Source organism: Thamnophis elegans, chromosome 2, assembly GCF_009769535.1.
Source record: "Thamnophis elegans isolate rThaEle1 chromosome 2, rThaEle1.pri, whole genome shotgun sequence".
Lineage (NCBI taxonomy): Eukaryota > Metazoa > Chordata > Lepidosauria > Squamata > Colubridae > Thamnophis > Thamnophis elegans.
In genome coordinates, this window is record NC_045542.1 from 150,175 (window position 1) to 175,193 (window position 25,019).

The 25,019-nt window shown below is 45.2% G+C and overlaps 1 protein-coding gene across 3 annotated transcripts in view; it reads left to right on the forward strand.

Annotated features, from left to right (window-relative positions):
• LOC116503764 (polyhomeotic-like protein 1) overlaps positions 1–25,019 on the forward strand; it is a 63,601-nt gene that overhangs the window by 16,769 nt on the left and 21,813 nt on the right. For all 3 annotated transcript variants that reach the window (XM_032210376.1, XM_032210374.1, XM_032210377.1), the window contains exons 3-9: positions 3,837–3,947; positions 6,017–6,094; positions 12,695–12,844; positions 15,641–15,796; positions 15,965–16,466; positions 23,501–24,231; positions 24,661–24,805. In XM_032210376.1, coding sequence (XP_032066267.1) covers positions 3,837–3,947; positions 6,017–6,094; positions 12,695–12,844; positions 15,641–15,796; positions 15,965–16,466; positions 23,501–24,231; positions 24,661–24,805 — 1,873 coding nt within the window. The remainder of the gene's footprint in view (positions 1–3,836; positions 3,948–6,016; positions 6,095–12,694; positions 12,845–15,640; positions 15,797–15,964; positions 16,467–23,500; positions 24,232–24,660; positions 24,806–25,019) is intronic.

The window sequence follows — 25,019 nt, forward strand, 5'->3', positions numbered from 1 at the left end:
TAGAAGAATATGGTGAAGTTCCAGGATTGGAAATAAATAAAGAGAAAACCAAGATACTAGCCAAAAATCTTACAGATAAACAGAAAAAATAATTTATGAAGAAGACAGATAGTCAGATAGTTAAGAAATAAAATACTTAGGAATTCAATTAACAGCAAGATGGGCAACTATTACAGAAGATAATTATACTAAGCTAATGCAACAAATTAAACTAGATCTGGAGAAGAGGAAAAACTTGCAATTATCGATGGTAGGAAGAATAGCTACAATAAAATTGAATATCTTGCCGAGATTATTATTTTTGTTCCAAACAATTCTGACAAAGTTAGAAAAAAATTCTTTGAGGAGCCAAATAAAACGATGTTAAAATATATCTGGCAAAGGAAAAGAGCAAGAATAAGAGTGAAAATGTTACAAGGCTCTAAAAAGAAAGAATTTTCTGGTTGCCATATTGTGAGCTATATTACCAAGCCTTTGTACTTACATGGATGAAAGAATGGATAAATGTGAGGCATAAAAGATTATTAGCCTTGGAGGGACATGATCTTCAATTGGGGTGGCTCACCTTTCTATGGTATGGGAAAAACAAAATATATAGATATTTCCAAAGACATTATGTCAGAAATGCTCTGCTGTTAGTATGGGGGGAAAAATAAAAGAAAAACATTATATGAAAATACCAGTCTGGCTCTCCACTATGGAGGCACGGATACAGTGGGGCAAAAAAGTATTTAGTCAGCCACCAATTGTGCAGGTTCTCCCACTTAAAAAGATGAGAGAGGCCTGTAATTGACATCATAGGTAGACCTCAACTATGAGAGACAAAATGAGAAAACAAATCCAGACAATCACATTGTCTGATTTGGAAAGAATTTTTTTGCAAATTATGGTGGAAAATAAGTATTTGGTCAATATCAAAAGTTCATCTCAATACTTTGTTATATATCCTTTGTTGGCAATGACAGAGGTCAAACGTTTTCTGTAAGTCTTCACAAGATTGGCACACACTGTTGTTGGTATGTTGGCCCATTCCTCCATGCAGATCTCCTCTAGAGCAGTGATGTTTTGGGACTGTCGCTGGGCAACACGGACTTTCAACTCCCTCCAAAGGTCTTCTATGGGGTTGAGACCTGGAGACTGATATATAGACATTCTGAATGAAACAGGAAAACTTAAAACTAAGCAAGATTTGAAAAATCAAGGGATTGATTTAGCACGATGGCCGCATGTGCAAATACAATCAAGGTGTGAGAAAGATGTAAAAATATATGGTTTCTATAAAGAACCAACAGCATTAGATCAGATACTACTAGGGACAGATGAAAAACTAATTAAAAAGTATAGTTATCTGTTGTGGCCCAGCAGGATCCGGTTGAGCTGCTGATGGACTCGGATAGCGAAGAACCATATGAGTTTGCCCTGGAAGATGTGGAGGATCCTGTGCAGGGTTCAGACTCAGAGCAGGGACCAGAGAGGCTGGTTGGCCACCAGGAGGCGCCTGAGGCATGGAGCAGTGGGGAGGATTAAAGGCAGTTTGTCCCTGATGCTAGGTTGAGAAGGGCTGAGAAACGGAAGACGCAACTCCGTAGGCAGTCTCATAGAAGATAATTACGCACAGGTGGTTGTGGATTGGCCCCTCCCAAAAGGGTTTATAAGTGAGGCATTGGGAGGGGACATTTGCAGGAAACAACTGTTCGAACTAGTATTGAAGAAATCTGTATTCTAGCCGTGTCATGTGGATTATCTGCGTTGCTTCATTTGAGCTTTCTGGGTTGCTGCCAAGCTATTACCTTGAACGTGAGTTGCCTGGGCCCTCAGCCAAAGGATTTGTTATCTCATTAATTAAATAGTGGCAAACAGCCAAACCTGTGTTCTGGTTCATTCACAGGTCAGGGGGCTCAGAACAGTTATCTGTTGAGCATCAAAATAGAAGAACAACAGGTGAAAGAAACAATGATAGTGTGGGCCAAAAACTTTGGATATACTATAGAGCTAGATAAATGGCAGAAACTTTGGGATACAAATTATCAATTAACAATATCAACTGCCTATAAAGAAAATTTATATAAAATGTTTTATGGGTGGCATTTACCACCAGCAAGAATGGCAAAGATGTTTAAAAACATGACTGCCAAATGTTGGAAATGTAATCAGATACTGGGCTTGTACTATCATATATGATGGACATGTCCAAAGGCAAAAAAATATTGGACAAAAATACATAAATGGTTAGAAAAAATGGTAAAGCAACATATAGAATACATATTTAATTTTACACATGTTAATAACAGCAGTGAGAATTGTTTTTGCACAACAGTGGAAAAATGAAGAGATCCCTACAGATGAAAGCGTAATAAAAAAAAAATTAGAATGCACAGAGCTGGATAGATTAACACTCAAAGGAAAAGGAAGAAACTGAATATTTTTTTAACATGGGATTCGTTTTACCAATGGTTAGTTAACAGAAACAGAAGTTAGAAACTCAAAAGTTTAAGAGAATGATTAACTATACTTGGGCTGTCAAACTTGATTTCATTGAGGGTTGCATCAGGGTTGTGTTTGACCTCAGGGGGTCGGGGTGGGCATGGCCAGCCTGACATCACTTGTGTCGAAGGCACCTGTGGTTTCTCGAGCGCTCTGACAGCAAAAATGGGCTGCTGAACTCCATTTTCAGCTGGGGTGTGTGTGACCCTCCCAATCTCCGTTTTCACTGGCAGAGGGTTGCAGGAGGCCGTCCCAGCCGAAAACAAAGATCAGCAGCCCGTTTTTTCTGGCAGAGGCACCACGGGCCGGTCCTTCGCTGTTTCCCGTGGGCCAGAACTCAGCACCCCACGGGCCAGATCAATATGTAGATATCAATAGGTAGATATTGAGTTTTTATGTTTGCTAAATAAAAATGTATAAATAAAATATATATAAAAAAAGAGTTTGCTCCAAAGTTTCTGCCAAACAGTATAATTCTGGAAGATCAGCTTAATGTATACTAAATATAGTAAATAAGAATTGATTATTTCTTTGAAACAATAGACACCTTTTCCTTCATAAAGGAAGGGACAATCTCGCTGTGAAAGATGAAGAACTCTGGGATAACTTCTCATTTTCTAAAAGATAGTAATACTGCTTCTTACCTTAAAACAGTCAGTTTGATCTAGAGGTTAAGGCACCAGGCTAGAAACCAGTAATTCTGAGATTTAGTCCCTTTGAGCACTGTCTTTCATCCCAACCCACCACACAAAGTTGTTGTTGTTGTTGGGGGGGGGGGGAATTGAAGAAGGAGTATTAGGTATGTTTGCCACCATGAGTTACTTATAAAGTAATAATGATGGGATGATTTAAAAAAAAATCTCCTAGTAAATTTAAAGCAAACTATAAGCCAAAAGTTGTATTTTGCTTTGCATTATAGTCTACTGTAGGAAATGTTAGTGAGGAAGCTAAAAGAAAATTGGGGTGAGGCCAGACGTAGTCTCTGGTTTGCTTTTGGGCTACTGTTGAAAATGTTAAAATTCTGGTCTAGTTGCATCCTCCATTGTAAATAAGATCTTGAAATTATTATCTTAATAACCTCTGATTTCCCAGTTTGATGTGGTGATCCATATTTGTTTAAACCGATTGACCTGATTACATTTTTTCCTAGATTCAAATAATGTCATTATCCACAGAATACCCACAAGCATTTTGTGCTTATACAAGTGTATAGCCAATATAAATTGTTTATTATCCCTAGGATACATCCAAAGTACCCTCTTGAGAATTACTTCCAGTTTAAGATTTAAAGGAACTACTATTGTAGATTATAGTTGTTCCATGTTCCACTTTGGATATCTTCTTTACTGCAGGCCCTTCAAGCACTACAGCGACAACCCAATGCAGCCCAATACTTTCATCAATTTATGCTTCAACAACAGCTCAACAGTGCTCAACTTCACAGTCTGGCTGCAGTCCAGCAGGTGAGAAGCTGAAAAATTCTGTTTGGAAAGAGAGAAACCCGGGGACTGGAACTTCTGAGTGCCACTAAGCCTCCATCTTTTTCATCATGCATTTCAGCATCTGACTGAATTTGCATCATTGATTTTGAGAATAAATATTAATAAGCAGATGCTACTCAGTTCTCTCTCTACATTGATTTCACAAATGCTATGGAACTTCTAAGTCAATGTTTGGAGATAGTTTTAATCAGTATTACATTGGAAGAATAAAATTTCCTGGAATAAGAACACCAGTTTGGTCAATAGCCAGTTGCTAACTAGTTCCAAATTTGAGAAATAAAAAGCAAGATGTCCAGAAAGCTGGGAGAAAAGTTGTGGAAAAGAAGCATAAGATATAAATTGCAGTGGCTATTAGTAGGAGCTGAATTCTTAAGTTAAGAGAGGGCATTCAGCTGCCAAGTGGCTCATTTTAGTAGACGAATAAAAATTCTTAAATATGTTGAAGCTAAATATGTGGCTTCTTTTGAGTTTGAGCCGTGTTGTCCACTGTCCACATGAGAGGGCAGCTTGTCTTATAACCAGGGGTGAAATTAGACTGGTTCGGGCAACCCGTAGGGATGATTTGAAGTGGTTCACCAAACTGGTAAAAACCACCCCTGGTGGCCCGCCCACTCACTGCTCACCCCTTCTGGCCATTTACTCACCCCTTCCCACCACTTGCCGCCCGCCCCTTCTGGCCACTCACCCCGCCCATCCATCCCCGCCCTATATATGTTGCCTTCCCACGTGGCCCAGCTAATTACCTCGCCAGTCGCCTAACCTGTTTAGCTGACCAAAGGTAAGCAACGCATGCCCTTCGCCTTGGGTTGGGGCCCGGGGCCCAGGGACGTGCCATTCCCCGAGGCTTCGGAGCCACTGTCCACCTCGACCAGGTCGGGGAATGCACCATTCCCCAGCTCCGGCCTTGCCCCGGAACTGCTGCCCACCTGCTGCTGCTCTCCCTTTGCCATGTGACGCGTCCTTACTTTCTTCCCGTGGATGGCTGCCAGGGAAGGCAAGCCAGGTCTGAGCCGTCGCCACTAGCCTCCCCACCAGCCTGCATCTCGGGCCCCCATTGTTGGGAGATGCTTCCAGCCACTGTCTCTTTTTTTTTTTGCTGCAGCTGGATGCTTTTTGCGCCGAAAAAGAGACGGTGACTGCACAGGCTTCTTGCAGCAAAAATTACCGGAGCCATTCCGCTTCTTGAATGCGCAGCCGCCCTGTTCTATGCGCCGGCCGTGCACGCACACACCATTGACTGGTGCCGCTGTGCTGGAGGGACTTGCCCAGGTTTATGCTTGGAGTTAGGTGGCAATTGGTTCTCGACAATGAGCACTGCTGAGGGCAAACAAATTGAGGTTGAGTTGAAATAAAGGAAAATATTCTGAGTAGGGAATTGCTGTTTTAGAGACAGTGGCTTTTTAAAGAATGTGTATACAGCTCAGCTTTCCGTAGATTTACTGCTAAGTAGAAACAGTCAATAATAATAATTAGGGGCTTACTTAGAAAATGTTAACCTGCTTTTCATTTTCATGAGTTAATGTTACAGTGTCTGGGGTACTGAACTCTACTTGCAGCCATTTTTCAAATGGTTATGAGCGGATGCAAAATATAGCCATTCATGTATTTAATGATATGAGATAAGTAATTATTCACATGCCTACAGTTGTAGGCTGCAGTCATATACTGTACCATTAAATATGAAGTTTATCCATCCTTATTTCTGTCTGCTGAGCGTTAGGCCTTTTGGAGAGTTAGTGAAGGGAGCTTTTGATTGTTCTTACTGATTGTTCACATGGTATATATACATTTTTGCAATTTCTATGACTCTGAAAAAGCCTCAAAAATTTCTCAGAGTAATTGAGAACAACATAAGGGTCAAATCAAGAAAGAGTCTGTTAAAACAATTGAGGTCTCTATCATAGTTTACCCTTGCAGAAAGAATATTTACTAATGAAAAGTTTAATGTCTCAATTTTTTCCTTTTTCTCAGGGAGTACTTAATAATATATGGTATCTTAATTCTAATTTTTTAAAAACAATTTCTTGTAGGCCACAATTGCAGCCAGCAGACAGGCAGGCTCTCCAAACACAAGCTCCCCTCAGCAGACAGCCACCACACAGGCTTCAGTAAGTAGAGTGATTCATGATCGTTTGTTTGGATACTTTCTTGATTAGGAGTGGATATTTTCATACCTAAGTCTGGCATTTTGGAGTCTGGAAAAAGTGTTTGCTGTGTGGGTGGAGAATAATATTAGAAAGAAAAATGAAAAGTATCTATTTTGGAGAAATAATGGTTAGTGTGTGTGAATGAAGACATTTTTTAAATATTTTTTTTATTTTTAGTTTTCAAAACAAACACAACACATCCTTCTTTACATGCTGTAGAAAGTATATCAGTTGGTTTTTTAAAATTATTATTATTATTATTTATTTGTCTTGTATGCCGCCCACTCCCGGAGGACTCCGGGCGGCTCACAAAAGACAAGGGAAAGGGGGGAACAAGACAAAGACAACATGGTTACAAAAAGACTTTTGTGCATCTCTTCCATAGTCAACAAACATAATTCATATTAACTCAAGTATTTTAACTGAGATATTTATACATGTTACCATCATCATATCTCCATTTTCATTTGACTATAATTATTTAAACATCCTTCATCATAAAATATACCAAGATTTTATACATAATCACATACTGGCCTTTCATTTACTATTTCTAAAATCCTCCATTAACACTGAATCCTTATGTCCTATTCTAGCTAAACATCCATAATATTTAATAACAAAATTTTCTAATCCTCCTTTCCAAATCACTGTTTACAATTTACATCCAGTCTTCTTATGTTATACCCATATCTATATATACATTGTTATCCTTATCCCTCCTTTATTTAATTATATCCTGTATCATAACATTTCCCCCCTAATAATCAAAGCTTTAACTGTATCTAACTTAGTTCTTTTTTTAATTAACCTTTATATATAATCCAAAGGGATTTCTAATCTTCCTTTCATGGGCACCATTCAATATTCATATCCAATTATTACTCATCATGACACTACACATTGTATACAATAGTAACATTATCAATTATTTATTTGACTATATCTATTGTCACTAAATTTCACTAAGTTTAACTAGTTTTAAATTATATTCTTCCATCTATCAACCTGTATCTTTCCAGTAGCAAAACAGTCTCATATCTTCTGCCATGGACTCCTTAGCAACTCCTTGCTTATAAAATCTCTCATGTAATCCCGATGCCCTTCTTCTGTTTCCTTAATCAGCTTATTTTTGATTGTCAGTAGTGTTATCAATGATATTGCTAATAATTTTTCTCTCTTTAAATCCATAAATTCTTTTGTTTTTTCTTCTTCTGTATCTTGCCATCTGGGGTAAGTTTCCCTCCATTTAGCTCCTCTTTCAGTATTCCACTCTTTCCATTTTCAGAGACAAACCAATTGTCAGCGTTCCAAATATCATGCAGAATTAAATCAGAGTCCAAGGCAGAGCTATCCTTAAAGTTCCAATTTAATAAGACAGACATGTTGGCAGCGAACTGTGGAAAATCCCAATTCTGAAAACTTCCTGGGATTTCACCAGTTGAAAGTTCATGATCTTATCCCCACACCCATAAATCAATTACATGGTCCAATCTTCTTCAGCCACGCTGGCATTTCCACCCATCTAGTTCCGGTCAGATGCAGCGGTGCGGAGACAAAAGATGACCTTGGGCTTCTAGAAAAAAATGACAACAACACATTCCACAATTCTACTCCTTTCTATTCCCCCTCCCAATTTCTACACTAATGAAACAGCATAGGAAAATAATAGAGAGTGTGGCAGGCCAAAAATCCAGAAAAGAATATAACTGCAGGCCTGACACCAATCACCATAAATATCAGCAAATTTAATTTCTTTATATTCATTTTCCACTTAGATTTTTTGGGTTTTAACGATCACATTTTCTACTTGATAAACATCCTCAACTTCTTCATCATATTTTGCTGTTAGATGCGCTAAGTCTTCCAGATTCTTCTCTATCCTCTCATATGTATTTGATAATTTCTCTATTTCTGAGAATATATTTTGCAGACTTAAGGTTTTTTTCTGCTGTTGAAATTGTGCCATTATCTCCCGCTAACAAACACAGCTGCTCTAGCTTGGAAGGTTAATAAGATAAAAGCATAGATTCACAATAACATTTTGTTTTCACTTTTCTCTGGTTAAAGATATACTTCAAAGGGACATCTGTATGCTTTCCTTCTTATCACTCTCTATAACCAAACAGTGAGACCTTGTAGTGCCAAGCCAAAATAATCAGTGAGAAAAATAAGAGTGTTTCGTTTCCAATACACTTTTTTTTTTTTTACATTTACATTTTTTTTTTTTTACATTTTATTAGGATTTATAGGCCGCCCTTTTCCCTGAGGGGACTGCCCTCTCGTCAACAATTAAGTCCCGGACGAGGGGAGCCTTGTGAACAACAGACCTGGCATTTAGCAACAACAGCCTGAGACCAGGGTCCTGACTACTCGCGCCATCTGGTCTTGGAGTGGGACTCATAGGGCCGGAAGGAGGGATCTCTGTAATGTAGCGAACCCTCCTTCCCCGGTAATGGCTAGCCCTAAAGTCCCCGCCATATCTGCCCCTCCCTGTAATGACCGTAATGCTCCAACCCACTCCCGTAGCAGTAGTCCCCCCAACCACCCCACTGACCCCCGCCTTCCCCGGCAGGCCCTCCGAGTCAAACATTCTCATTTATCCACCCTAGCAATCCCCACGTAATATTTAAAAAACATATAAGAATACAATAGTAATAAAACAGTAAAAGTGGGCTCATTCATTCAGCACAGACAACCTCATGCACTCATCATACCAGATAAAAATTGCGCGGTTGTGCGAATTGGTGAAGGCTTATATAAAAGGTCTTAAAAGTTTGGCCTTCGTGTTAGCAGAGTCTGATAGGAGTCCAGTAAAAATATATATGGTCCAGAAATGTAATGTAATGGTCCAGAGAGAAGTACTAGTGATGGCCACTGGAGGGAGTCCAAGTGCTCAACACACTGCCTCTCTGATGTAATAGTGGCTGGCGATGATGATGATACTTGATGGTCTACAGAAAAAGTACTAGTGATGGCCACTAGAGGGGGCCCGAATTCCCAGCCAACGCAGCACTCTCGAGGCAGTGGTAATCGCAAGGGTGGCAGCTGATGATAATGGCTGCCACAGGGAGCCCGTAGTTGGATTCTTGAAGCTTTACTTTTACACCAGGGCAGATGGACAAGCCGTTTAAAAACCTGCTGGAGCAGCGGCAAGATCGAAGAGAAGCGCCGCTTCAAAATGCAGGGGGGGGGTATCAGTAAAGCTGTAGTGGAAGCAGGAAACCAGTTCCTCTGCCTCCCGGTCCCAGTCCCAGTCCAGTCCACACATCTCTCCTGGATCTCCCACCTCTTCTTTGGGGCATAAGCCGAGCCCACAATGTTGTCCAGTCAGTAAGGGGGTTCGGCACCCTTCCAAACAACGAGGCCGAAGCCTCCGCCTCTCGCACCCAGCCGTCACCGCCGCTTCCCAGCTGATCAAAAGGCCGATGTAACAAACCAAGCCAGGGAGGATATCGTCGTTCTAGAGCTGTCCCTGGGGCCGCCTAGAGGCGACCCCCTCCTCAAACGACCACCTCCCTGGAAGGACTGAAGGTTGGCGCCCAAAAAGAACCCCCCGGTTACCATATTAGGGGTCTTGGGCGCCGCAGTTAGTGTCGTCTCGTCTTCAGGCATTCGGAGCGGCGGAGTCCGGCAGCTCATTCTATTCTCACGCATGCGCAGAACACAAACATTCCAGCCTCCGAGTAGCAGTGTTATGTTGCAATTTTCCTTGTTTCTTTTTGTATCTTTTTTGTATTTCAAGTTAGAAAAAAAGTCTGATTCTTAAATGAGTTAGGAGAACACTCACAGTAATGAAGGAGGAAAATTTTAGTCCATAGGTTACAGAGAATAATAAAAGAAAAAAAATAGAAGAAGACTTAATCCATTCATTCTAAAAGGCTTGCATAAATCCCTTCCATGAAGATAGCATTTAAAAAGTAAGATAACCCACTGTCCAAAACCATTCCAAATTTAATTTCGCCACTTATTTCTTTATGAAGACATTTTTTAAAATATATTTTATTGGGGGTTCAAAAGTTTTCTTTTAAAACAAACATTTCATCATTCCTCAATCAGTAAGACATCGGAGTACAATTTTTTTTGTGTGTCAAAATAGTTCTAGTTTACCACCAAATTCTTGTCTAGCCTAATGTATACCCCTCCCTCCCTCCACCCTCCCCCCCACCCCCCCTCCTCCTTCCCCCCCCCCCGACTTCCCAGAACCCGTACACGGTATGGATTTTTAACAAACACAGTCTAAAATCTATTGAGAAAAAAGAAATAAAGAAATTAATGACATCTCTACATTGATCTTAGCTTCTTCTTGCTGAGCTAACTTTAAACAATTTAAATCATTTCTGATCTTAAGCATAGGCTAACTGGAATTTCTTGGTCCCGTATTTATTTTGTATATAGTCAATCCATTTTTTCCAGTCTCGTTTATATCTCTCATTTGAGTGGTCTTTAAGATATGCCGATATTTTAGCCATCTCGGCTAAGTTTGTAACTTTCAATGTCCATTCTTGGATTGTAGGCAAGTCTTCCTTCTTCCAGTATTGCGCCACCAACAGTCTTGCTGCCGTTATTAGGTGCAGAATCAAGTTAGTCTCTACCACTGTAAAGTCAGTACATATACCTAGTAAGAATAACTGAGGAGTAAACTTTATCCTTCTTTTAAAGATATTTTGCATAATCCACCATATTTTTATCCAGAATGCCTTAACCTTTTGGCAGGTCCACCATATATGATAATATGTAGCATCGAGAGAACCACACCTCCAACATTTAGGCTGTACATTCAGATACACAGAAGCCAGCTTTTTAGGATCTAAATGCCATCTATAGAACATCTTATAAAATTTTTCTCTCAGGTTTTGAGCTTGTGTGAATTTCACATTTGTTACCCATATTCTTTCCCATGTATCCAACATTATTGGTTCCTCAATATTTTGAGCCCACTTTATCATACAATCTTTAACTAATTCTGTTTCCGAATCCATCTGTATTAATACATTATATATCCTCTTTATATGCATCAAGCTTTGATCTCTTATTTGTTTAAACAAATTATCTTCAGCTTGGATAAAACCAATTTTTTGATCTATTTTCCACCTGGCCTGTAATTGCCCATACTGGAACCATGTTTGAACTACCTTCTCCTCTTTTAATACCTCTAAAGATTTTAGTTGTAGTACCCCCCTTTCCAAAATGAGAAGCTGTCTATAGGTAGTTCTATCCTGTTTTTGTGCTATGTTCATATTTTCAATTGCATGTCTAGGAATTGCCCACATGGGTATCTTGTCATTTAATTTATATTGGTATTTTTTCCAGACCCGCAGTAAAGCATTTCTTTGGCAAAGCTTTACCAAGGATTTCAGAAAATAAGCATTGTAACAAGACAGTTCAGCAGATTCATCACCATTTAAATTCCAGATAAGCAAGATTAATGAGAGAAAGGAAGTCTTGTAAAAATGAAACTAATTAAAAAGTTTCTGCTGGCCGATTGTGAAGCAGGGTGATAAATCTCTCCTTTGAAGTTTTAAAATTCTGTAGCGTTTAACAAGGAGATTAAGAAAATAATCATTGTTACAGGAGAATCCAGCCGGCTCGGCGCCATTTTAAAAGCCTCTAAGTAAATAGATTTTCAGAAGAAGATCTTGTAAAAAAAAAGAGAAGCTAGGATCTTGGTAAACAATTAATGTCCTCGTAAACGGATTCAGCTCGTATTAAAATCAAATAAATCAAAGCTGTGAACTGAGTGGGAGAGAACTTACTTTGTACTGCACAAGGCAGTTTGAAGTTCCCAGCACGGACGCCGTTCTGCGTTGGGCTGGCCCCCCTCTCTCTGCAGACACAGAAGCTGCAAAAATCCCCAGCAAAACTATATCTTCTTCCCTTCTTGCCTGAAGGATAAGAAACCTGTTAGATGTCAGATAAATGATCATCTAAACAGATACGTGACCAGGAATTCGGGGGCAGCTATTTTAAGCTGCCACCATCAGTAAGCTCCTCCCAGGAAGTCCAAAATATATTTTATTTATACTCATTTAAAGGAGGGGTGCTATTTGGTGATGCACTGGATCCTATTTTAATAGAGACATGGAACAAGCGCAGGGTGCTCTCACCTGCTAATAGACACACTGACAGAAGGACTTAGCCATATTTTCAGTGCCAGTTCTTTTGGGCCACAGATACTGGGGGTACTCCAACCCCATATCTTCCCAGCTACAACAGGCCATACACTCAGGGACTGACCACTCTCAGGAATGATTCAGAGCTAGAGATACAGGTGAAACGAGAAAAAATAGAATATCATGCAAAAGTTCATTTATTTCAGTAATGCAACTTAAAAAGTGAAACTAATATATGAGATAAGACTCATTACATGCAAAGCAAGATAGTTTAAGCCGTGATTTGTCATAATTGTGATAATTATGGCTTACAGCGCACATAGAAAGGCCATCAGGTAAGTCAATGGTCATTTTAGTCATAAAGTTCAGGTACCATTTAGAAATTGCTTTTCTTTTAGTTTCCATTGCTATGAATTCCCATTTTTTGCTGATTTTTTTCATTTTACAGATTAATCTGGCTACCACATCAGCTGCACAGTTAATCAGTCGCTCACAAAGCGTGAGTTCACCTGGTGCCACAACACTGACACAATCAGTCCTTCTAGGGAACACCACTTCACCACCTCTTAACCAGTCACAAGCTCAAATGTATCTTCGGGTAAGAATGCATGCATTGTTTTCATTATAAATCCTCTTTGTCTTCTTGTTGTAGTCTATCATCTCTCTCTGCTTTATAACAATCCAGCTGTGAGTTAGCAACCTCTATTCCCTTGAACACTCCAATGTATATATATACTGCAGGGAGAGAGGATCATTTAGAATTTTATTTTCTATGACTTTAGAGACCCTATGGCACTTACTGGGAGTTTTATCAGAACATTTTATCAGAACAAAAATGCCATCTCCCCCAGCACTCGTATCGTCTCCCTGTCGCAGTTGCTGGGGAAGATGATCTTGCGTTTCTCGATCGTTCGTTGGGTGAAGCTCCACAAGAGAGATCTAAAATGGTTTCTCCTGCCAATGCAGAGAGCAAAGACCAGTAATTCACCAGTCAAGTTATGTCTACCTGCCAAAGTCCTTCAGTCTCTCTGGTGGTGGCTGTCCCCAGCCCTCCTGAAAGGGACTTGCTTCAAAGAACCACCAAGGCTGATCGTCACAACTGACACCAGCCTCTTTGGCTGGGGAGCTCACCTGCACACCCTAGTGGCTCAAGGACAATGGTCAGCTCACGACCTCTCGCACAACATCAATTGGTTGGAGCTGAGGGCAGTCAGACTGGCGCTTCGGAGGTTCCAACACAACATCCAACATCACCATGTCCTTGTCCTCAACGACAATGTGGCAACGAAGGCGCACATAAATCACCAAGGGGGTACCAGGTCCTGGTCCCTCATGACGGAGGTGGATGCGATTGGCCAGTGGGCGGAACATCACCTACAATCCATTCGGGTGGAACAGATCTCCGGGGTGAACAACATCCAGGCAGATTGGCTGAGCCGCACCATCCTAGACAACTCGGAGTGGTGCCTCCATCCACGCCTCTTCCACCAATTGTCTTAGAGGTTTAGTCATCCCCTGGTCGACCTGTTTGCCACTCCAGAGAAAGCTCCCCCAATTTTTCACCTGGTTCCAGTGTCCCCAGGCGGAAGGGGTCGATGCTTTACAATGCCCCTGGCCCCCGGGACTATTTTACACCTTCCCTCCACTGGTGCTCATTCCCAGACTGATCAAGAAGATACTGGAGGAACAGGCAGAGGTCCTTGTGGTGGCACCATATTGGCCCTGGCAGACATGGTTTGCAGATTTGACTTGCCTTTCCATCGTACATCCCTGGAGGATACCTCAGGAGTCGATCTCTCTCAGCAAGGGAGCGGTTATGCACCCAGAGTCCCAGTGGCTCAAGTTAACCATATGGCACTTGGGGGGGCTTCCTGAGGAGAGCCAAGTATTCCACCAAAGTCATCAACACCATTCAAGCCTTCAGACGACCTTCCACCACACGGATCTATGACGCCACCTGGGTCACCTTTGCTAGCTGGTGCACAAAACATTGTCTTCAACCAACAGCTGCTTCCCTTCCTCAAACTCTGGAGTTTCTATTGGAGGGTCTTGCTAGAGGGCTAGCCGCTAACACTCTATGACGCCAAGTAGCAGCTTTGTCCACCGTGCTCTCACATGGCAACAATCAGCTGCTCAGCAGGCACCAGGAGGTGCGCAGTTTCCTAGGTGGAGCTTCAAACCTGAGTCCTCAGGTCATCCATCAGGTCATTCCACTGTGCTCAGGGTGCTTACCTTCCCCCCCCCCCTTGAGCCACTATGTAATTCGTCCTTACGACACCTGACTCTTAAAACTGCCTTCTTGTTGCAATTACCTCAGCCTGCAGCCCTGTCAGTCCGAGATGATTTGTGTACCATCCACTCAGACAGAGTTGTATTCTGTCTCGATCCATCATTCTTACCGAAAATTAATTCTTATTTTCACCATGCTCAGGAAGTTGTCCTTCCAGACTTTTGTCCATATCCAAATCACGCAAGAGAACGTCGTTGGCACTCCCTTGATGTTCGGAATGCAGTTAAGAGGTACATCAAACGCACGGCCACCTTTTGTCGGTCGGAGGCCTTGTTCGTCGCTTTCCAACCGGCTTCTTTGGGTTGAAAGGTCACCTCTTTTACCATTGGGAGATGGATCCAGGCTTGCATCTCCCTTGCCTATGAACAGCAGGGCAGACCTGTTCCTTCTCGAGTGACTGCACACTCCACACGTAGTGCGCCACAATGGCGGCCTGGGCCACTCAGGCATCGGTTGAGGAGATCTGCAAAGTGGCAACTTGGGCGTCCCCATCATTATTTGTCAGACACCACAAATTGGACAAATTTGCATCTGCAGAAGCTGCCTTTGGCAGGAGAGCGTTGCAGGCCGTTGTTTCTGAGACACATTAGGGTTGGGTTGTTGCTCTTTTTGTTCCCACCCTTGGACATATTTTGCTTGGGTATGTCCCTTGCTTGGACTCTCCAAGCAGCGCACAGGAAAATGACCATTGGCTTACCTGAAGGGTCCTTTTCCAACCCCACCCTGGGGTTACCTCACTTCCATCGGTTTTGTTCTTTTCGTCTGTGGACGTTTGGGACGGATGGAACATTGACATTGACTTACCTTTCACGGGACCATACCTTCATTGAAAAACTGAATGTACAGAGAGACCAGGAGGCAGAAATTTCAATCCAAGGACAGAATTTAACCCTTGCTTGGACTCTCCCGCAGCGCACAGAAAAGGACCCTTCAGGTAAGCCAGTGGTCATTTAATAAGTAATGTCTGCTTTCTATCTGATGAAGAAAAGACTGCAAATACAGGATGAGTTTCTGTTGGAGACAGATTATAACATTTTTGCTTTTGGTTCAGTTTCTTTCTTCCTCTCTCTTTTACTGTCCCACCTCCTAATCTTTCCCAAACAGCCGCAGCTGGGGAACCTGTTGCAGGTGAACCGGACCTTGGGCCGCAATGTACCTCTTACTTCCCAGCTCATCTTGATGCCAAACGGGGCTGTGGCTGCTGTTCAGCAGGAATCACCTTCCACGCATGCTCCTGGGGTCCACACAGACACAGACCAGGTCAGTGACACCCGGGCCGAACTGGCAGCAGCCCACCTCTGTAATGGCCCATTTGGACCCAGGAGAAATTGGACAGTTTTCATTCAGATTGAATAAGAGTACCTTTCAGGACACTGTGCCCTTTGAAGCCTACAGTAATGGCTTATTCTTTTTCCTTATGTTTTCCAGGTGCAGAATTTGGCTGTCAGGAGCCAGCAGACTTCAGTAGCTAATGCATCACTCCAAGCTTCTACTCCGAAGGCTACTTTGCCAGGGAATTCCCAGTCCTCAGTACTACCCCAAGCTGCCCATGCTGGCCAGACTTTGACAGTAACACAAGCATCTTCTGGCAATGTAGGCCAGTCACTCAATCTCAGCCAAGGTGCAGCAGGAAGTAATGGCATTTCCGGAGGCATGGCCTCATCAGTAGGGAGTCATGCTACCACCGGGTTGAACCAGTCAACTTCATCTGGCCCAGGATCCAACTACCAAAGGAAAGGCACTGGTGTAGTTCAGCCTTTACCAGTATCTTCTGCTCCCCAGGCAGTGACTGTGAGCCAAGGAAGTCAGACAGAGGCAGACAGCGTGGCAGCAAAGAAGGCTGAAGGTGATGGCAATGGGCAACAGACTGTGGGCATGAATCTGACCAGGACAGCTACACCAGCCCCAAGCCAAACTTTGATCAGCTCTGGTATGTTGCATGTAATTCTTTTCCTTGTGGGAAGTCTGCCAATGCCTTCTTGAACCTTTTTGTATTCTTTGATAAGGTTCAGTGCTTTTATAATTGCTACAGGTCAAAGGAAAGCTAGACTTTAACTGGGTTAGCCAATTGGTACTACTCATTGCTGTGTTGGATTAGATAGAGGAAAAAGTTTCATGATTCTTGTTCCTGGTCGAGAGAGCTGTGTTTTGTCACACTCTCTTCATTCTCAACAAGTGAGATATTGAACAGGCAAAATTGTTTTCTGCAAGCATGAGAAATCTTACACGGGGGCAACTTGTCCTTCTCGATCGGTGATGCCAAGGATTGGACATACATAGTTCCTTTACAAAAAGCAATGTTGCTCAACCTTGGAAACATTAAGATGTGTGGATCTCATCATATGGGTGCCTAAAGAATTCCGACAGTTGAAGTCTTAAAAATGCCAAGGGTGAGAAATACTGGCATAGGGAAAAAAATGCTCCCATTTTCCTGTAGAGTCGAGGGAGGGGTTACAGGTGGGTATAGTCACCGCCTGATTGGTCCATAGACTGAGGGAATTTCTTAAATATTCCACCATTCCCTATTGGCTCCCAGTTTCCTCTCAGTCTTTTGGTCCAAGCACTGCTTTGGCTCCTAGGTAGGAAATATTTAAAATTCATAAAAAATTCATTGGGTATCAATTTGACTAATTGGTTATTTTAAAACGTTCAAAATTCTAAATCTCTGCGCTGCGGCCATTTTACCTGCCATGTGGAAGCAGCCATTTTCCGACGCCTCATGGTCTACCGCTTCAGAACCGATTGTGGCAATCGATAGTGGTTGAAGATCGCTCCCTGGGCCCGATCCACCCCTGGGTCAAGCACCGGCTGAATCACAACTGGCCAAGTTCTCTGCAGAGCACATTAGTAATTGCCATGGCTGCAGCCAGGCCTGATCTTCCACAGGCCTCCTCTGAGACACAAAGCCACAATAGAGAAGGGGAATACGATAGGCCCAGGACCAGGGCCACGGCTGCCAAGCCTTCAGCTGAACAACACCCCTCCAGAGCCACGACTAGAGACAAATTGAGAAGACAAAGGGCTCAGGAGAAGACCATTGCTAGGGTGGAGAAACAGGCCCAGGGCACCAGGCCACCTTCTCCCAATAGATCCAGGTCTCCCATCAGGCCAGCCTCTCTCCAATCTGACTCTCCCCCCAGGCCATTTAGTCCTTCTTCCCCTTCTGTCTCTCTTGTTAGGCCTCGCAGGCTCTCAGATCACGAGACTTTCCCTTCCCCCTCGGCCTCTCAAGGGGCTATCAGAGAGGATGGGGGAGACCCCTTGGAAGGCTCTTCTAGAGATTACCATCCTTCCATTGAGCTGGAGCCAAGGTGGCGCAGTGGTTAAATGCAGCACTGCAGGCTACTGCTAGATCAGCAGGTCAGCGGTTCAAATCTCACCGGCTCAGGGTTGACTCAGCCTTCCATCCTTCCGAGGTGGGTAAAATGAGGACCCAGATTGTTGGGGGCAATATGCTGACTCTCTGTAAACCGCTTAGAGAGGCCTGAAAGGCCTATGAAGCGGTATATAAGTCTACTGCTATTGCTATTGGATTAGCTCCACGGGCCTTCCAATTCCAGTTTCTCCAGGTCTATCACAGGAGGAACCTGAGGAACTGGAGCTCCTTCCCGAAAGCATTAAAAGACCCATTTCTACAGCTATCTCAAAGGACATTGCCACAGGTCTGTCCCAGAGAGATAAGGCCCCTCAGGGTGACAGGTCGCGCCTAGACCAACACTACCGGGGATCATCCTCTGCCACGCATAGACAGGATCAAGTTAGGCCTTCCTTCCCCCTCCATGGTCAGCGAGGGTTCAATCCTGGGTAAGGAGGCACAGCAGGACATGGGATTCTTGGAGGATGAGGACTCAGTTCCTCCTGACCCTCCAGCCTTTGCCGGGCTCTTTCCTCCGGTCATGTTCAAGACTTTTACACAAAGCCAAAAAGACCACCAAGATTGGAAGGGGAGACTCGGCGGTCTCTCAACCAAGGGACCCTAATCTAGCAATGCTTTCCAACACTGCAGTGAACAAAGAGGAGGCGCCCGCACCACCGTTGTTCCTAGAGGTGGTCAAGAATCAGTGGGCCCTTCCACCTTTCCCAATCCGGGGAGCAGCGATCGCCGCTTCTACAACATGGAGCAGGCCTTTGTTCAGGCCCTACAGTTACCAACGATAGACATTCCCATGGCTGCTCTGGTCTCCTCCTCCGTAGTGTTGGGGATGCAGCTGACAAAATGAAGCCAGAGAACAAGCGTGCAGAATTTACTCTCCGTAAGAATTCAACACCTCCGCTTGGGCAATTAAATCCGCTGCAGTGGCCTCTTTAACCGCATTGCTGTCGTGGCTCCGTCAGCTACAGGACCGCATCCCAGTCCAAGATGAGCGGCTTTTGGATATCACTAAGATTATAGTGGCCACCCAGTTTTTTGCCGATGCCACCCTGGACTCCATTAAATATGCTTCCAGAATGATTTCTACCTCAGTGACCTCTAGATGATTGCTTTGGTTATGCAACTGGCAGATGGATAACAAAGCTAAATGGAATCTGGCGGCTGCCCTATATATGGGCACAAATTTCTTTGGGGAGGCACTAGATCCAATCCTTGTAGAAAACAAAGATAAGAAAAAGGTTCTTCCCTCGAATGCTAAAAAGCCAGATTCTTGTCTAGCTCCTTACCATAGGCTCTCTTACAAGGCGCCCGATCCAGAACAACATCATAGGTGCCCTTTTTGCGGATCTGATAGGCAGTACCAACACCCCTTTGACCAGGACAGGAGAAGGTACCAAGGGCAGTCCAGATGGCCCTTTTGTGGGGGTAGCCGCCTCTTCCGCAAAGGGAAATGATTCCAAGCTGGATCTTTCCATATGCGGCCATCTGGCGTTATTCACGGATCAATGGGATTGGATAACATCCGATGCCTGAGTCAGATCCACGGTCAGGAACGGTCTCAGACTAGAGTTCTTCTCCCCTCCCCTGACGTTCTTCCGTACCTTTCCTCCGTCCCGGGACCCGGAAAGATGCCACCTGATAGACCTCACCATAAATCATCTGCTGGACATTCAGGTGGTAGAACCGGTCCCACGGGCAGAATGTGGGTTGGGTCACTACTCCAACCTGTTCGTGGTCCCGAAGAGCTCGGGGGGCGTTTCTGTACCTCAAGCGCCTGAACCAATTCATCATTTATAAGCGATTCAAATGTCGTCCCTCACATCCATTCTCCAAGGGATCCATCGGGGGGATTACCTGGCCTCCGTGGATCTCACGGAGGCCTACCTCCACATCCCAATTCTGCCGGTCCATCGCAGATACCTACGGTTCTTCCCCGGGGATGGCCAGTACCAGTACCAAGCTCTACCCTTCGGCCTAGCCTCAGCTTCTCACACATTCACGAAGGTCCTGGCAGCATTGGCGGCTCACCTGAGATCCGCCCCGGTGAGACTCCAATGTTATCTCAACGACATGTTCGTTCAGGCCCAGTCCCTCCCTCAGGCAGTCTTCGACCTCCAACTTACCATCCAGACCCTCCAATCCCTGGGATTCTCCGTCAACTTCCCCAAAAGTCACCTTCCCCCCTCCATGCGGATCCTCCATCTGGGGGAAGTGATAGACTCGGTAGTGAGAGTGGTCCACCTTTCTCCAGAGCGCTTGGTCAGCCTGCAAGAGCTGGCAATCCGGATATGCAGAAGTTGGTCAGTTTCCATCCTGACTTTCTCCAAACTCCTCGGAAAGATGGTGTCGTGCATAGGGCTTGTATCCTGGGCCCGTCTCCATGCCCGACCTATCTAGTGGGCTCTCACCCCGTACCAGCGGAATAGGATGAGCAACTCCCTACGATCCATCCTCCTGTGAGCAGAAGTGCGGCTGTTCATCCGTTGGTGGCTTTCTCCGGCTCTGAGGCGGGGTTGCATGTTCTGGGAGCTGGAACGGATGACAATAACTATGGATGCGAGTTTGTTCAGTTGGGGGAGCCTTGATGGGCTCCAAGCTGGTGCAGGGTCGTTGGACAGTCTTGGACCTGTGCCACAACATAAACTGGCTAGAACTGAAGGGGGGTACCCATCCTCGGAGCCTCTGGCTAGAGGCACTGGAACTCAGACGTTGGGCGGAGAGAGACTTAATATCTGTGACCTCGGAGCACATCTTGGGCAAAGCCAACCATCAGGCGACTGGCTGTTGACAACGGCGAGTGGCAGCTCCAACCTGAGTTGTTTGAGAATAGCAATAGCAATAGCAATAGCAGTAGACTTATATACCGCTTCATAGGCCTTTCAGGCCTCTCAGAAGATCTGCCACCGGTTTGGCACTCCACTGGTGGACTTGTTTGCCACACCGGCGAATGCCCAACTGCGGAGATTCTTCTCCCACTTTCAGACCAGAGCAGCAGAGGGCACGGATGCAGATGGCCTCCAGGCCTATTATACACCTTTCCCCCTCTCATCCCGGGGACCCTGAGGAAGGTAGTAGCAGTGAGGGCACACATCATCATGCTGGCCCCGTATTGGCCCAGGCGGCCTTGGTTTGCGGACCTGTTCCAACTGTCTGTCTCTCCCCCGTGGAGAATTCCCCAGGAGGAAGTCTCCTTGTGCCAGGGGGTCCTGATCCACTCGGAGCCCCAGTGGCTCCACTTGACTGCCTGGCACTTCAGCAGTGCCTCCTGAGGAAGGCCAACCTCTCCTTCCAGGTCATAGCAACCATAGAGGCTTCCAGACGGCCGTCGACCATCAGAATTTACATTTCCACTTGATCGGCGTTCGTCAGGTGGGGCGAACCCCTCAGTATTTGGCTAACCAGGGCTTCGGTGGCCCAGATACTCGACTACCTGCAGAAGGGACTGGACGGGGGTCTTTCGCATAACACCTTGCGCCGTCAGGTGTCAGCTTTGTCCTTGGTTCTCGGGGGGGGGGAGGGCCACACTCCCCTTTGTCAACTCCCTCTGGCTAAGTGTTTTCTGAAGGGGACGGTGAATATCAGACCTTCCCCGGTGCATAGATTCCTCACATGAGATCTCCCTCTCGGAGCCCCTCCCCCTGGGTCTTAAGTTCCCTCCCTGGGACTGAGCTTGGGTATGTCCCACATGTAACCCCTCCCTCAGCTTTACAGGAAAAAGAACGTTGGTCCTTACCCGAACATGTCTTTTCTGTAGAGGAGAGGGAGAGGTTACAACTGCCCTAGTTAGCCATAGACTTAGCCAGGGGGAGGTCCGGGAGGTCCTGTGGTCTGCTTGTGTTTCACAGGTGTCGTCCTTTGACCCCGAGGAAACTGGGAGCCAATAGGGAATGGTGGAATATTTAAGAAATTCCCTCAGTCTATGGACCAATCAGGCTGTGACTATACCCACGTGTAACCCCTCCCTCTCCTCTGCAGAAGAGACACGTTCAGGTAAGGACCAACATTCTTTCTCTTTGCTTGCTTGGTGGAAAGTGCTAATCTTTGATTTGTGAATGTCTTTCTTCACCAATATTAAGAAGAGAACATAGGAAAAGTTTTGCAGTTACATGAGTGGGTACAATTAAATTGTTTTAATATTTCTAGGTTCCCTTAGCTTCTCCTTTTCTTCATCTTCTCTAACTGTTATCTTTTAGGGCAGGGGTCCTCAAACTACGGCCCGCGGGCAAGATGTGGCCCTCTGAAGCCATTAATTTGGGCCAAATGGGGCCACGAGGCTGCCCCTCCCAAATCGCCCAATCTGCCCACCGGCCCCCACCCACCTTCTGGAGGCTGTGGAGGCCCAAAACGGGATGCGCAGAGGTCCCGGGAGGCCAAAAACATGACCGGTGGTTCTGGGCCCATTTTTGGTCTCCCCGACCCCCAGAGAGAGGGAGGGAGGGAGAAACACACAGGCAGGCACACACACACACACACACACACACACACACACAGTCCCTTCCCCCCTCCCCCCCCAAGGCAGCCACATCCCTTCACTAACCTGCTTTCCATCCCCAGGAGCATAACAATTAATTTGTTATGTTTAATTTGTGTGTATTGTTTAATGGACTGCTAAATTGGCCACACCCATCCAGTCACATAACCACCTAGCAATACCCTCCCAACCAGATCCTGCCACCCAGCAGTCTGAGGGACCATGAATTGGCCCCATTTAAAAAGTTTGAGGACCCCTCTTTTAGGGTGTGGGTATCTGACTTCATTTTCTTACATTAAAGTACAGGTAATCCCCAGGTTACGAGCATTCCCCTAGCGAATGCTCGAAGTTACACGATGAGCGCCCCCTAGAGTTTCTGAACAAGACCTGAAACTACGAATCTTGCGGCACCATGACAGTTGTTCACGCCTAAGAACAACCGCAGATGCTCTGCAACATTCGTTCGTCATGTTGCCGGCTGAAATTGAGCTTCTGAGGGGTGGATCCGCCCCTCAGAAGCCCTGCCCAGCTCTCTAGAGGCCTCCCCTGGCCCGTTGCAAGCTGAACTGGAGCCTCCAGGGGCCAGATCAAGCCCTCCAAGGCTCCATTGAGCTCTCTGTGGGCCTTCCCCAGCCCGTTGCAGGCCAAAATGGAGCCTTGGAGGGCTGAGTCCAGCCCCCGGAGGCTCAGATTCGGCACTTAGAGGCTCCATTTTGATCTGCAATGCGCCAGGGGAGTCCCGCGGAGGGCCGATGGAGCCTCAGAAGGCTGGATCTTCACAAGGTAAGTGACCCGGCACAGCAGGTGGTGGGAGGGAAGCAATTTGGGCAGCATGAGGTATTTCAGTAGGTTGGGGAGGACCTGGGTGGTTTTAGGCAGGCGACCTGTTCCGCCAGTAGGCCCCATGGGCTTCCCCACCCTGAAATACCTCGTGTGCACTTAACGAGCCTCAGATTCAAATAGCGAATGCCTGGGCGGAAGTAGGGAGTGACCTTGTTCAAGGTGCAAGATTCACTCCCACAAATCCTCAGGTTACGAATGGAATGGGCAGGCTCCATTCGTAACTCGAGGACTACCTGTCTTGAACGATGATGCTAAACCTTTTTCTTGCTGTTTACAGCCACATATACCCAAATCCAGCCTCATTCACTGATCCAGCAACAGCAGCAAATTCACCTCCAGAAGCAAGTGGTGATCCAGCAACAAATTGCTATCCATCACCAGCAGCCATTCCAGCATCGTCAGTCCCAACTCCTGCACACGGCTACACACCTCCAACTGGCCCAGCAGCAGCAGCAGCAGCAGCAGCAGCAGCAAGCTCCACCTATGGCCCAACAGCAGCAGCAGGGGCCACCACAGGTCCCGCCACAGGCCCCGTCTCTTCACGGCCAACAGCAGGCCCAGACTCTTGTTGTCCAGCCCATGTTGCAGTCACAACCTCAGGCCATGCAGCTCCAGCAGGACGGTCATTGCCCAACAGTCGCCAAGACCCCTGTCCCTATTCAGTCCAAGCCCCCCATCGCCCCTCTGAAACCCCCACAAATTGGTGCTGCCAAAATGTCAGCCTCTCAGCAGCCCCCACCTCATATACCAGTACAGGTCGTAGGGAATCGCCAGCAAGGTTCGGCTCAGGCCTTAGGGCTTCCTCAGATGAACACAGCTGTGCAGGCCCCCCGCAGTGTCCCAGCTTTAGTGCAGCCAGTGTCCCAAACCCATACAGCGTCCTCATTAGCCCAGATCTCTTCCTCCTCTTCCTCTTCTTCGGTATCATCATCACCACCACCACCTACTCTACAAGAAGCCCTTCCTCCGCTCACTGCTGGAGCCAATGTAACCCAGGGCACAACGCAGGTGAAGAACACGGCTTAATCTCCCGTCCTTACAGCAGTCACAGCATATTACATACAGCCGGTCCAGTTATCAGTCAAGTGGCCCCTTGCCAGTGTAGTGGGAAACAGAGTTGGAGGGGAACAAGTATAATGGGCTAATTTTCCTGCACAGGCTCATCAAGCTAGTCTGTTATTGAGGGGGAAAAAATCAGTTATTTTAAATGAGTAATTGATTTCCTTAGATTTCTAGATAAGTGAGACAGAAATTGTTGGTTTCTTTTGAGGAAAGGTACAGTTGAAAGAGATAGGTAATCTCTATTGTCTGTGTTTCTTCTTTCCATGCAACCTTGATTTGATGGCTAGAATCTTGGATTTTAATAGTATTTAAAATAGATTGTATAATATCTTCACTAAAATATATGTAACATTTCAAAGTCTTCCTCCTACACAGAGCAAGCCCCAGGCTTTAGCAGTCAAGCGCAAGGCGGAATCCGAAGAGGAGAGAGAGGATTGTAGTGCACCATCTTTACAGGCTGTCAGATCTTCTCCTGTGGCTGAGAGTCCTAAAACCACAGAAGATAAGGGTGGCCTTGGAGGTGAGGAAAGCAGAGCTACATTTTTCATTGTTGTTTTTATGGTTCACACATAAGGATTCTCTGCCTATTCATTAGTCTATTTGGAATGTTTTGAACTGTAGGATTTCTGGTGACATTTCTCCCATTCTAAATAGTATAATATATATATATATAAGGACATAGCTCCTATTTTTCACACTTCAACCTCAAGGAGATGTTTGCATTCAGAATGCTT